The following is a 14,352-nucleotide window of genomic DNA, read 5'->3' on the forward strand; positions in this document are numbered from 1 at the left end:
CACTGCGCTTGTCCAGCTGCAAGCACAGGCTCTGGCAGCTGCGATGGGGTGGAGGTAGCAGGGAAGATGCACTGGTACCCTGATTCTTGTGCAGGGAAGGGTGCAAGGAGGGGCTGTGAAAGCAGAGAGACGTGGGCTCAGCATGGCAGGGGGCAGAGGCTCAGAGGGGATCCCAAAGGACTGTGCTTCAGGAGGCGGCTCTTGGGAGTACAGAGCAACCAAGGCAAGAGTTTCAGCTGGTTTTAATACTGTCAGAGACACCCCGGAGCAGGGCCGCTGCTGTCATCCCACCCAGGCTCCCTCGGCGCTTGGCAAAGCCATCCCGCTGCCGGCCCAGCTCCATGGCCACTTCACATCCCAGCAGGAAGGGGAAGCGCCACCAGGGAAGGACACCCTGATGCTAGTGCCGGGCCTCGCTCGTCTCCTACTGCTAATCCCGAGGGCTCGAGCATTGCAAGAGGCTCCCCTCCACCCCACGGAAAGGGAAAAGAAGTCAGGGTACAAAAAGGGTCATGGCACAGCGCTCTGTGGTGGTTTAACCACCACCCTGCCCTTCGTTCCTCCGCACCTTTGCGGCTACAAACCACCTTTGCCCCACCACCAGACTGTGGCCCCCCCCACTCACCGCTCAGCTCTGGGGACAAGGGACCTCCAGGCACCCCTAACTGGAGACAGGGGCAAGGTTGAGACTTGGCAGATGCTGGAGCTGCACGGCCCCAAGAAGGGGAATGGGCAATGACTGCCAAAACACACCCAGAGGGCAGAGCCACGGGCAACAGGGACCTGGTGCCTCTTGACAGGAGCCGTCTCATCACTCCCCTCGCACTATGCAGCGCTGACACCGCAGGCAAGGAGATCCAGGGCATGGCACAATGGGCAGGGGGCAACAGCCAAGTGGGTTTTTTAGAGCCCCTGTTTGCAGCCATGCAGGGAGCAGGAGGGATGCTGGAGGCTGCAAGCCCAGGGTGCTTGCCCTAAGCCCCCCCAAAGCTGCTGAGCCCCAAGCCCCAGTGCAGGCAGGGGACTGCCACTGGCTGCAGCCTCTCTGCTGGAAGCAGAAGCAAAAAGGAGAAAATGTGTCTCCAAGCTTAGCTGGGAGGACGCAGTCAAGCCCTGGTTGCGTGATGGGGTCCTCCAACAAAGCCCCAGTTGCAGGAGAAGGTCCCTCAGTCAAGTCCCGGTCACACAAGGGGGCCTCCCCCCTGGCTAGTGGGGTGAAAGAGCAGGAGCCATCCCCACATCCCACCTTAAGAGCCCTGTAAAGTGCAGTGCTGTGGCCCCAGCACCAACGAGGGCAGGGGAGCCCTCCTGGCCGCCTGCCGAGTTTGGGGACATGGAGAGAGGGATGTGAGGTCGGAGCAGGAGCGGGCAGAGGTGGGCAGGGTGCAGGCTTGGGCAGTGGGCAGGCGCAGCCCTGTCCTTCCTCCCCACATGCCTACTCATCACAGCCCAGCAGCTCCACACGCAGGGTGATGCGGTTGTGCCAGGCCACGGGCAGGATGCGGACGAAGCGGGCGTAGAAGGGCACATCAAACACGTTCTTCTTGTGTGAGTAGTTGTCGCTGTTACCATGGAAGATCTATGCGGGGGAAGGTGGATGTCAGCACCACCAGGACCTCCTGCCACCATCCCATCCCATCCCATCCCACCCCATCCCATCCCACAGCAGCATCCCTGAAGCCCAGGTCACTGCCCACCTTGCCCTGCCCCACACACCTTGGTGCTGTTTGTCTGTCCATCCTTGTACAGGGTCCAGGACATGCCATTGTCACTGTAAGCCACCTTGTAGGCTGCCACATACTGGATGTGCCCAAAGTCACGGGCTCCTTGCGTGATGATGCCCGTCACCTTCTTCTGGTCACGGAGGTCGATCTGGCACAGAGACAAAGTTCGTCGAGGCTCCTTGCAGGAGCAGTGCTCCCACCCCAGAGCATCCTGTGTGTCCCAGGGGTACCTGGGATGTGCTGGCCCTCATTGCTTGATCCTCACCCCAATACCACAGCAACTAATAGAACACCACTGCAGCATCCCTCAAAGCGACCCAAAGCGGGACACAAACCTCTCCATCTCAGCTCCCTTCCCCACTGCTGCCACCCTGACATTTTTCATTGAAAAGGTCAATGTGGGAATGACAGTAAAAAAATCTGAATTCAGAAAAAATAAAGGATTCCCAAAGGAAATGCATTTCCATTGGAAAGTGATTCTGGCTGAGAAAAGACGCAGTTCAGCACGGTCTGACGGTTGGGTTGTGAGACGGCTTCTATTCTCCTTACTCTGCCACACTGCACTACAGCTGCTGGCACGCTACACAAAAAGCAGCAAAAGAGCTGAAAGTCTCCTTCATTTAATTCCTATTTTATGCTCGCCGAGGGCAGTACCAGCTATAGATACACACGTGTATGTGTATGCATGCGAGCACACGTCTAAATCTGTGTACACGTCCACAAAGTCAGCCTGCAGTGCAACAGCCGAACTCAGCGTGTCATCCCGACCCCACCAGCAGTCATTTGATAAACTGGTTTATTTAGGGCCACGAAGCAGCTGCTTTTAATCATTCCCCAAATAAAAAAGCAGGACAAATATCTAAACGGCGTTGTCCTATTATGTCATGAAATCATGTGAAAAGGATAAAAACAGGGGAGGAAAGGAAACTGAGAAGGAAATTTCAAAACTATTTGTTCCCATTCCAGACTGGGAAGAGAAAAGCAAAGCCGGTATTTTTCCTGCAAAACAGAAACACGACGTTCTGGGCAGCAGGAGGATCATGGCACGGTCACCCCAGGCTGGGATGGCACTCCCCAGTGGGGTGATGCAGCACTGGGGTGATGCAGCACTGGGGTGCTGCAGGCTTGATGCACCCTATGGGAACGTCTGCGGGGACAGCACCACTCTGTTCCATAAGCACTGATGCGTCTGACCCATCACTGTTAAAGCGGGTGGTGGTGGCCCCATCCTGACCTGTCCCTGCAATCTCAGCTGTGTGCCCCACAGCAAGGCTCCGGCTGCTCTATCCCAGCATCTCCCGCTGTGCCCATCCTGCTTCCAGCACCCGGGCACATCTGGAGGAGCTGGGGAGGAGAACTGAGGTTACAAAGGGAGGGCACCAAGACCCACCTGCAGCCACTCGGACTGATCGTTGTTGAGTGCTGTCCAGGCGTTGGTCTTGCCTGTCTTGTCCAAGCGAGCGTAATGGGGGTGCCAGGTAAAGGCGTCGATGCCCCAGGTCTTGAAGACGCTGGAGGCTGTGATCTGCTGGTCGGAGATGAGGCGGGATTTCATGCCCAGAGGCTCCGAGCAACCTGCCGTGTTGAAATACACTGTAACACAACAGTTTATAGACGGTGAAAAGGAAAGAGCCCACGGCAAAACCCCGTAACCCTGGTGGGCGCCATCCCCACGTTCCACGTTTCCCCCATGCCAGGATCAGCAGAGCAACCCGCTCGCCTTTTCCTGGGAGTGTAGCTCCCAGCTATTCCCTGGCTCACAGTGCCTCCTGCTGCAGGGATGTACAGATGTCCCCGCAGCACAGCCTGGCTCCGGAATACAGCTTTGGCAGGAGGCAGGAGGATGCTTTTATGGGTGAAGAGAGGAATGCAAAGACATCCCCAGCCAAAAGTAGAGCTGGCACTGAACCCATGCAGCAGCAGGATGTGACCCAAGCCCCGATGGCACCCTGCTCTCACACCAGGGGTCCTGCTCGGCTGCCAGGGATGTGCCACAGGACAGGAATGCCAGAGGCACAGGCAAAGAGCTCAGGCTAATCATTCCTCACGTTTCCCAGAGGACTTTGATCCTCCGGTGCTTTTCAAGCTCTCAGCAGGAAAAGCAGACAGTTCACAGCTCACAATGGGAAGGGCACCATAAAACCCCTGGGCTGGGGAGGTGTTAGCAGTGTGAGAATGCAACTTAAGCTGGTGGCATTAATGGCTCGTGCTCCCCAAAACACCCAGGGGTATTTCCAGGCATCATATAGCAGGTATCGGAAAAACAAATCCTCTGTCCCAGGGGATCCAAAGCAGTATAAGGGGCAATCCCCTGCCCCGTGTCTCCCCTGCCCTGCAGTCCCTGGGTACACCTGGGAGAGGCACCCGCATTTACCATTCATCTCGCAGCCGATGAGCTCGAAGCGCAGCGTGCAGGCGCGGCGGCACATCACCGGGTAGATGCGGATGAACTGGGCGGTGATGGGAGGGTTGAACATGTTGGTCTGCATGGTGCCATAGTCCACGTTCCCCTGGAAGACCTGCAACGGCCAACAGAGTGTCCTGGCTCTGCCATAGCCTCTGCATGACACCCCTTGCCCAGCAGACAGACCTCAGCATTGAGTGGGGATGTGCCCTGGAGCAGTGCATGACCTTGCAGCAGCTCCATTCCCTGCTCTGCCCTTGCCCCACAAAGCCCCATGTACAGCAACACCAGCTCACTCCAGCTACAGCAATACTCCTCAAATCACAACAAGCAGAGAGGTGGCTCGTTTCTTTCTTTTTAACACAATAAATAGAGTCAGGCCATGTTTTCTTGCACTTTTTTTCCACTGCTGCAGAAACAAGAGTAACTTTTTTGTTCTCTAAAGCAAGGCAGACTCTCCCAGCCATTCCCTGGAATGGCAATATTCCTGCTTTAAGAGCGAGACACAGTCAGCTCATGCTTGGTGCAGACACAGCACTGAGACACATAATCCGCTCAGCAGCCCTTCCAGACCATGCCCAGTTCCCATGTCAGCGATAAAGATATTATCTGAATGACCTAAATAAGTCAGCACTGCTTCTTTGGCTACGCTTACTATGGTCAATTAAACAGAGCCAGAGAGCACTGCCCAGCACTGGAACTGCCTGTGCAGTCTCACTGCTAGGACAGCTCCCAATGTGCCTTTGACCCAGGTCAAAAGCACATTCCCAAACATGGGGCCAGTTTGGGATGCAGCTCGCAGCCACCCCAGCACCCGCAGCGCTGCCCTCACACAGAGCATCGCCACCCACCTTGTCTGTGTCCTGCTTCTCGTCCTTGTAGAAGGTGAATTCCCTCCCATCCAGGCTGTAGGCGACTTTGTAGGCACGGACGAACTCCTGCTGGCCCACACGGCGAGCGCCTTGTGTGATGATCCCGCTCAGCCGCATCTTCCGCAGCAGGTTGGCCTGGGTAAGGAGGAAAGCGTGAGCAGGGAGCAGTGCGGATGGGGTGCACAGCCCCTGTGCCCAAGCCTGGGAGGGTGGGCTCATGCTCAGCATCAGGACCAGGAGAAGGGCTGCTCAGAGCACTGCGAGGAAGGGAAAATCTCAACCCCAGAGACCTTGTCTTCCCCCGGCACATCATGAGATGCCTCTTGTGCAGCAATTTAGCCCCACACTTGCCACCAGGACCAGATAAACCCCATAAGAGCAGCCCAGCAACACCATCCATGGGTACCAGGGCTGCCCGCTGTGCCAGTGCTCCCAATCCTGCCACAGGTACCTGGATCCAGGGGCTCTTGTCATAGTCGCTGGAGGTCCAGGCGTTGACAATGCCATGGTTGTTGAGGCGGGCGAGCTCTGGCCCCCAGCGCTGGAGGCCGAGGAAGCCGTAGTAGACAGAGGATGCTGAGAGCTGAGCATCAGAGATGGCTCCTCCTTCCATGCCCAGGAGAACAGCACAGCCTGGGGGCAGTGGGGACAACAGCACCAAAGAGAGACAGTGACCAGGAAGCAAAACCAGGGCATCATTTGCCTCTTGTCTGGGGACAGGGCAGGAGGTGGAGACCTGCCCTAGGACCTGGCTGTCCACAAGGTGTACTTCACCCTCCTCATATACAAAACCAAACCCTCTCATAGCACGGAGATTTGGGGAGCAGGGGAAAGGGCTGCTCTGGGTACCCCCAAAGAGAAGACAGCACCTTCTCAGGGATGCTCCCTCCAACAGGTCCCTGGTGGCATCAAGGGCAGCCAAATGGGCAGATCTCTCCTGGCAATGAGGGACAGAGCAGTGGGGGACAGGGAGGGAAAGGGAATTCTGTACAGTTGGTGCCAGGGACTTACGGATGTGGCAGGTCTTCCCCAGGAACGGAGAAGGACACTTGCAGGTGTAGTCACCATCCAGGTCCAGGCAGGTGCCTCCGTTTTTGCAAGGCTGGGAAGAGCACTCGTTCTTGTCTAGGACAGAGTTGGGGAGCTCAGGAGGAGACCCAAGAGCCAGTCCTGGGGAGGACACCCCTCATTCAGTGCAGAAGGAAGAGGGGGAGACATCCCCTGAGCCAGGGCCATGGCAGGGTCGCTGCTGATATGGTGGCACAGGTTGAAGCTCTGACCTATAGAGCTGCCTAAGCCGTGTCCCCACTGACTGCAGCCACATGTGTGCATTGGGATACATAGTCATGGCAAGGCTGGGACCCCACAGGGAGCAGGCTGAACCTCGAGGCACCCTTATTCCCATTACTCAAGGCATCAGAGATGCACACACCATGGTCCTTCCCTCCAACCTGCAAGGTCCAAACCAGCCTTTGGTCCCTGATAGAGCCTAGTGCCCAACACAGCCACAGCTGAAACACCCCCCCGGTTGTCCCCCCAATGCTGCCCAGGGGGTCCCCAAGCCCTTAAGCCCCCTTCTCCCCCTGTACTCACTGTTCTGGCAGTGCACCCCATCATACCCCGCAGGGCATTTGCAGATGTAGTCAGTGAAGACATCCCCACGGTTCGGGACGAGCTGGCACTCGCCATTGTTGTGGCAAGGATTGGGATGGCAGGGGCCTGGGGAAAGGGAAAACAGCAGTAACATGGGCATGGATGGAATACAAAAGCACCAGTGGGCTGTCACTCTCTGGAGACACTGCATTCTCCCCGAGGAATGGAGGTCACCACATGCCTGCTTAGATCTCCACTCTATGTGCCCATCAGCAGGGCTGGACCCCAAGGCCACGAGGGCACACTACCATGCTGCAAGGCTCCTGGCCTTCACGGAGCACCCGTGAGGGGTCAGCCCCTCACCTTTCTCTGTCTCATTGCAGTCAATCCCAACGTAGCCCTCAGGGCAGATGCAGAAGAAGGGGGTCTCATTAATCCCGGTCAGGCAGGTGCCCCCATTCTGACAGTGGTTCACGTCGCAGAAGTCTCCTGGAAGCAAAGCCACACGTCACTGTGAGCCATCCCAAAGGCCCGTGTCCACCAGAGCCCTGCGGATGCACATGGAGGCATCCCAGCTCAGCGGCAGGAACTACTCCAACTGTGGATGCCGCAGGGAGGGGAGCACCCAGAGAGGCTGCTGGATCCTACACAGAACCTCTGGCATTCACAAGTGATGAGAAGGAACATGACAGAGTGGCCAGGACCTGTCCTGCCCTGGCACACAACAAAGTGTGTTTAACAGAGCCTGCACATCAAACCCAAGCCAGGGGAAGTCCGCGGTTTTGGTGCATCCAATGAATCTGATGCTTATCTGGGAAGCAGGGGTAGCCAGGTTGGGGCTCGCTCGGGCATGAACAGCACAGGATTATCCAAGGGAGCTGGGTCCCATTGCTGAGTTTTGCTAATGAAACTTAGAACTCCTGAGACCAAAGCAGAAACCATCGTAGGGGGAGCCCGCACGCCTTGTTTCTCACACGCTGGAGACACGCAAGGAGGGAGCGCAGTGTCCATCCCTGCACAAAGCCTGCCAGACCTCCACCACTGTCCCAGCAGCTCCCACGAGGCAGCCGCAGCCCGCAGGCACGTCCCTACACGGGCTGCACCATCCTCCCTGCCTGTACATCCACCTCCAGCATCTCCCACGGTACTGGGTTCATGTGGCCAGGTGCTGCAGGGGGCTGCAGAGGAGGCTTCTGCAAGACACCAGGAGCTGCTCCTGTGCTGGAGACAGCCAGTCCCTGCCTCCTGCAGACAGCCCGGGCAAAGGAGGAGGAGGAAGGGATGTTCCAGGTGCCAGAGCAGGGGCTCTTCTGCAGCCCATGGAGAAGACCATGGTGATGCAGGCTGTCTCCCTGCAGCCCATGAAGGACCACAGCACAGCAGATATCCACCCTGCGGCCCATGGAGGACTCCACACCGGAGCAGCCTGCTCCTGATGGGCTGCACCCCATGGGAAGGATCCACGCTGGAGCTTTTTCATCTGCTTTTCTCCCCCTGTCCTGCTGAGGAAGGGCAGTGAAGGAGCAGCTCACGGCAACCAGCCGAGGATAACCCACCACAACCTTCTGCTCCCCACTGAAGTACTAAATCACATTGCAAGAACCCCAGTGAAATTCCCCCAGTGAAGTTCCTGCCCCAAGAGCCACAAGACAGTGGCATTATCCATAAACCTAGACCAGATTCCCACCCTGAACGCCTTGGTACCTCCTCACCAAGTTCCGGGACAGCACATACCTTGATGCCAGGCTCTCCTCTGCCATGATGCAGGAATCAGAGTAAGGGCTGGGTGGAGACCCAGGAATAACCCCCTACTACGGGCAAGCCCTGGAGAAGGTGGAAGTTAATGAGCTGTGGGCTCGCTGCCTGGACCCACACCAAACAGCACAGCTCTCATTAGCCTAAGCTACTACTCAGTGAGCTCCCACTCATTAGTCTTTTAATAGCAGGGCTCCTCTGAGTTAATCCTACTCTTCTTGACACTCCACATCTCCAGGGTACACACTGGTGGCAGACAGGCCAGTGTTCCATAAAGGCTTCCGAAAACATGGTGTAGCTCCCTTAGCCCAGCCTCGGGAGGCAGAAAAACTTGGGCAGTGGTTCAAGTCCCTGCCTGCGCTGCCCAGCCTGTTCTGCATGACCTCATGCTCCATCAATGCACTGCCATGAGCATGGGAGGAGAGAGCTCCTGCTGATACGTGGGGATGCCTTCGCCCCACGCCCCTCCGCAGGTCTCCAGCCCCATCCCAAGGATCATTCCCGGCAGTTGGCCAAGGCCAAGTGGACAGAGCTGCTTCTGTTCAGCAGCAGGACCTGGCTGCTCCCCCAGGCACGGAGCGCCAGCGAACGTGTGCCTCCCAGCATCTGCACTGCCTCCAACACAGGATACTATAGGGTGGGATACAGCAGCGAAGGAGCAAGGGTTCCTCCCATGGGCAGGACAGGAGGGTCCCAGATTTTTACTATACAAGTGACTACACTCCCTTGCCTTCCCTCCCAGGAATTATCCCTTACGTAGTGGTCTCACTAGCCGGGCGCCTGCCTAGCAGAAAGGCACATGGGTCACATTTTCCACTGTGGCAAGTAGTTTTGGATGCTCCTATTTCTCATCTGTTGCAGTTCAGCATCTCCATTCTCCACACAGACACTTTTCTGCAGGCAGGGACAGAGCTGTCACAGGCTGGACAGTCAGGAACCAAGGCAACAAAGATCAGCCACTGCGTTTGGAAATGTTTGCATGTTTGAACCCACAGGCTGGCTGGAAGGCAAAAATAACATCCTTCGAAAACTGGGACAGCTCATCCCAGCAGGCAGGGGGAGGTCAGGTCAAGCCTGTCTCGTGAGGGCCCAATGGGCATCTCTTGTCCAGAAGGAGCGAGCACCAACAGGGCCTTCCTCATAGCACACAATCTGCTGCCCTTTGTCCCCTGTCCCGGAGCCCGCGCTTGGGCTCTGCTACCCTTCTCCTTTCTCACCCATCGCTTTTAGAGTCAACCACCCCAGGCATGACCCACAGGGTGATGATGGAGCTGCTTCTTGTGGGGTTCCCCTGGCCGGGCCAGCCCGGCGCGCTGTGCCAGGCGGTCCCAGGGAAGCTGTTTACATTGTGGGCATGGTTATCTAAGCCTGAGAGCACGGGACAGCCCCGCTGAGCTATTCCGAGCTCAGGAGCAAGGACAGGGCTGTGGACCTGAGCTCCTCCGCTCCTGCAGCAGCAGCCCTGAGGGCTGCGCACCCTCCCATTCATCACCCCTGCATGCAACAGCCCAGACCCTCTTGCCCTGCACTCCAGATCCTCTGGCTCTGCTCCCCAAATCCCCTGCACCCTGGATGCCCTGCACACCAAACAACCCCGCACCCTGGACCGCTGAACTCTAGATCTGTTGCACTCCAGGTCCCCAGCAACCCAGGCTCCCTGGCACCCTGGATCCACAGCACTCCGGATCCACAGCACCCCGGATCCACAGCACCCCGAGCTCTTTGGCACCCCGGATCCCCTGCACTATGAATCCCCAGCACCCCGGGCTCCCTGGCACCCCAGATGCCCTGCACTATGGATCCCCAGCACTCCGGGCTCTTTGTCACCCTGGATCCCCTACTCTCCCGATCCCCTGCACTCCGGATCCCCTCGCACCCGGGACTCTTCAGCACTCCAGTTCCCCTGCACCCCAGTCTCTTTAACACCCCGGCTCCCCCGCACCCCGGGCACCTGATCCCCCGCATCCCTGACCCTGGGCACCCCTGATCCCCAGCGCCCGGCTCCCTGGGCACTCACCGCTCACGACCAGCAGCAGCGAGAGCCCCAGCACCAGGGCGAACAGCACCCGCACCGGCTTCGGTGCCCGCGACAGCCCGGGTACCCGCAGCAGCCGCACCGCCCCCATGCTGCTCCCCCGCCGCACCGCGCCGCGCCGAGGCGATCCCAGCCGCGGGGAGTGACTCAGCCCGGCCCGGGCGGCCCCACGTGCTCCGCCGCCCGCCCCCGGGGCGGGCCCGGGCAGCGGGAGGGGCTTCGGGGTGCGGGGCGATGCCCCCGGCACGGCGGGGGCAGGGAGGGCAGGAGCCGGGGTGCGAACCGGGCCCCGTAGCCAAAGCAGCCACCGGGCACCCTGGGGATGCTCCGGGTGCGGGCTCCAGCGGAGAGACCCGCGCCGGACCGTGGTCCTCGGGCGGCCGTGCCCCTGGCTGCCGGCCCTGGCTGGCAGGCAGAGGGTGCAGAGCTGGATCGGGAGCAATGGGGGCTGCCAGCACTTGGCAGGAGGAAGAGGTGTTTTGCAGCACAACCCCCCACACACACACATTTCTCTCCATGGGTGGGATGAAAGGCGGAGAGGCTTTCCCCCCTGCCAGGCTAGGGCACGCACCAGCACACTGAACTACCCTCGGCACACAGCCGGCCAGAGAAATGGGGTTCTCCCGAGCTTCTGCTAACCAACATCAAGGAAAACAGCCAGGCCAAGCGTGCATGGGAAAGGGACAGGGGGGACAACAGCTCTGCACAGAGCACCACGCCATAGCTCTGTCGGGTCAGCCACAAACGAGCTCATCTTTGAGCTGTGCACAGCTACCAAGGGCTGGAGAAGCCCAGCCATGCCCTGGAGATGGTGCCATATGTGGAGCTCTGAGCTGGGAGGCAGAAACCATCGGGCTAAAGCATAGTCATGTTAAATCCATATTCAGCACCAAAGACTTTGGAAAAGAGAACTGCACGGTACAGGAATGCTGGATCATTTGACCCCACGTCGGAATTCCACTCCAAGCCCTCCTCCTAAGCATGAAGCTGATTTATCTCTTCTTGCAAAACCCTTCATTTCAGCATTAACCAACCCAACTCAGATGCTCCAGCTGCTCATATTTACATGTTGACCCTGTCCGAGTATTGCTCCATTTCTGGCTTTGGCAATGCAGCCACCGCAGCCCGCAGCGAGCCGGGCAGCCCTGCTGAGCACCCTGCACTTTGACCAGTGTTTCCACCCCTCCTCTAACATCCAGTTAATGCTTTTCTTGGACACAATCAACCAGTGCCCATAGGAGCACCCAGACAGGGTATGACACCCAAGGGACAGACCCACCGCCAGATCCAGCTGCCCCAATATGCCAGGAATTTGGCTGTTGGAACACAGGACCCTGTGAGGAACACAAGGATCTGGACACGTATTCCCGCCCAGCCCCACCATCCTCACTAGTGCTGTTTCCTTCCATTAACAGCCATGCAAAGGAAACCCCAGGCAGACTTGAACTCCAGCGGAGGGAGAAATAGCAGCTAGAAAGGAGGAAGCGGGCTATACACAGTACTTGCTTTCGAATAACCCTGCAACCTCAGGGTAATTACTGCTGTGGTGTTCCGAGGAAAACAAGGTCAGGAGGAGGAAAGCGCAGGGCAAGATTCCCAGGGCTGTGCACAAACAACTAGGACAAGGGTGTTTGTTCTGCCTCTTGAGGGGCTACAGCCCGGATTGGTCTCGGAGAGGATGCAAGACCCAGAGGGAGCTGCAGAAACATCTTGAGCCTCTCTAAAAACAGAAAGCAAAATGTTTTCCTTCTGTCCCCAGGGGCATGAATGCCGATGTCCCGAGGAACGTGCATGGGAAAGAATACTAAAGAGCGAGTGGTGGAGGCCAGGCGGAGCTATGCTTCCATAGGGATGGCGCTTCCTGGAGGCACCAGTGGCTCTTTGAGTGGAGACCAGTGATGGAGCAGGGGATTCCAGTGAGAAACTGGGTTTGGGAAGAGCCTGTGCTGTGCCAGCTGGAAAAGGGAAGCTCTGTGAGTGAGAGGAAAGAGAGAAGCAACCTGTGAAGGACAGGGAAGCAGCAAGGAATGGAAACACCACTCCCTGGGCTCATATAGAGCCAAGTTTTCGCAAGGGATGGCTCTACTTGAAAGAGTTGGGTAGGTCGAAGGTCAGGCATAATTTCACTCCCTTCTGCAGGGACTACTTAGGCCTTGTTATAGCAGGATTTAGCACTGGGTTTGGTTTCTTCTGCATGGAGACCTGCCAGGCTTTGCTGTGCCGTAACCCTTTCTGAGCCACGCAGATAGCCGATAGCTTGGTTCCCGTAGCTCAGGTGATAAAGAGGAAAATAGGTGATGGTGCTGCACGTTCCTCTGATGCAATCCTCTTTATTTCCAAGCCTATACTAAGGTGTTTTCACATGAACAAGGGAGGTGAACAATACGCAGCCTGCCCCTTGCTCAAGCTCAAAGCCCCCATCTGCCATAAAACCGGCCAGGGTGCGTCTTACGGCTGATGAGTTTGCAGTGATGGCTTGGGTATCACCACAGTTTCGTGTTCCTTCTCTCCACTCCCTCTCAGACACTCATCTCTGACCCACAGGACCTCTTCCCCCCACTATCACACAGCAGTGATAACCCCCACCCCCAGCAAAGTCCCGCTCATCCCTTGCATGGATCATTTTGGGTGGCAGCCCCTCTGTCTGTTCTATAAAGGAGTTCCCCTGCTTATGTGTACCTCAGAATAAAGGCAGCCATTACACCCCGGAGGGATTCTCCACCCGAAACGCTCCCAAATCCTCCCTACAACATGGTTTTCCTCCCTCACCCCAGCATCAAGGGCCCAAAAAACCTCTTGGCAGAGGTATCCAGCCCCATTCCCTGCAGGCACAGCTCTTTCCTACAGCCCAGAGATGTGGTTCAGGCCACAGCACAGGTCCTGGGAAGGTTTCCTGTTCTACGGGATCAAGCCTCCCATCCTGCCACACGTGTCAGTGACTCCGAGTGGGAAGGAGAAGCGATCTGTAGCACCGTCACAGAGAATTAATCCCCAGCCTGCTCCTGATCCCTCTAACAGGATAACCGAGTGCTCAGTGCCAGCATCTCTAACCTCCTGCAGCGTCACTGCTGGCAGTGCCAGCGTGTGGTTTCCAACAGCCGCTGGCCAGGACAATCCTTGCATGTAGCTGGACTCCTCTGTTTATTTTATAGAGGAAAAAAGCTTTCCACAGGCTCTGCCTTTTCCACCAAAAGGGCAACCGTTTCTTTAAACTCAGGCTTTACTTTTAGGGACACTAATAGTTAGATACCAGGAACTTCAGGGCTATCTGAAGAAACCTAGATACTGGATACTCTCAGGGCATGGAAAGCCCGGTACAGCTACCAAGTGCCCTTTCAGGGTACATAAAACACTGTGATTTAGAAGGAAGAAGGCAAAGGGCAGCACTGTCCCACAGTTGTGCTCCATTCCCACTGCAGATCGTGTCAGAGCTCAGATGAGATCCCAGCCAGTTTAACTTCAAGTCCTTTGCTCTAACCTCAATAAACAAGATTATATCCAGCTTAGAGCTGGTGCGTCTGTGTAAGGTGCTTAATATAAGCACCTTTATATAACTCCTTTCTGTGAACTGAAGTGCTTTGCAGTCCTTAAGGATTTATCCATGCTTATCTCCAACTGAAAAGGTGTTGCCTTCATCTCCACTTGGCAGATGGGAAACAGATGGGTTCCATGGAAGGACATGTCTCCCTTTATTTTGTCCATCTACAACGTAGGCATGCACGCTTGGCCTCTTACACACACCTCCCCACAGCCAGGGGTACCAGCAACATTTCCAAAGGCTCTTTGTATGTGCTGCAGGAGGAATCCCCCTGGGAAATAGCTGTCCCCCTGCTGAGGATGGATCAGCACCAAGCACTGGACAGGACTAAACCCCTGTGTGGTGGTGGTAGTTCCTACGGCGCCCATCTCAATGGACGTCCCAGGCTTGCCTTATCCCTCTCCGGGCTGTTGGCTGCAAACACCCATTTG

At 57.0% G+C, this 14,352-nt stretch overlaps 1 protein-coding gene across 4 annotated transcripts; it reads right to left on the reverse strand.

The window, feature by feature from the left end:
* Window positions 1-225: 225 nt before the first annotated feature.
* On the reverse strand, window positions 226-10,546 carry MFGE8 (milk fat globule EGF and factor V/VIII domain containing). 4 transcript variants are annotated; one of them, XM_065688349.1, is made up of 10 exons: window positions 10,366-10,546; window positions 6,957-7,082; window positions 6,594-6,719; window positions 6,012-6,125; window positions 5,452-5,633; window positions 4,980-5,135; window positions 4,099-4,243; window positions 3,115-3,299; window positions 1,717-1,872; window positions 226-1,579 (listed from the first exon to the last, which is right to left on the reverse strand). In XM_065688349.1, the coding sequence occupies exons 1-10, from the start codon at window positions 10,472-10,474 to the stop codon at window positions 1,436-1,438; spliced, it is 1,443 nt and encodes a 480-aa protein (XP_065544421.1). In that variant the 5' UTR covers window positions 10,475-10,546; the 3' UTR covers window positions 226-1,435. The 4 variants fall into 4 exon arrangements, with proteins under 4 accessions (XP_065544421.1, XP_065544420.1, XP_065544419.1 ...); XM_065688348.1 differs by having other exon boundaries at window positions 3,115-3,317; XM_065688347.1 differs by having other exon boundaries at window positions 6,012-6,170.
* Window positions 10,547-14,352: the final 3,806 nt, after the last annotated feature.

Source organism: Lathamus discolor, chromosome 8, assembly GCF_037157495.1.
Source record: "Lathamus discolor isolate bLatDis1 chromosome 8, bLatDis1.hap1, whole genome shotgun sequence".
NCBI classification, from domain to species: Eukaryota; Metazoa; Chordata; class Aves; order Psittaciformes; family Psittacidae; genus Lathamus; species Lathamus discolor.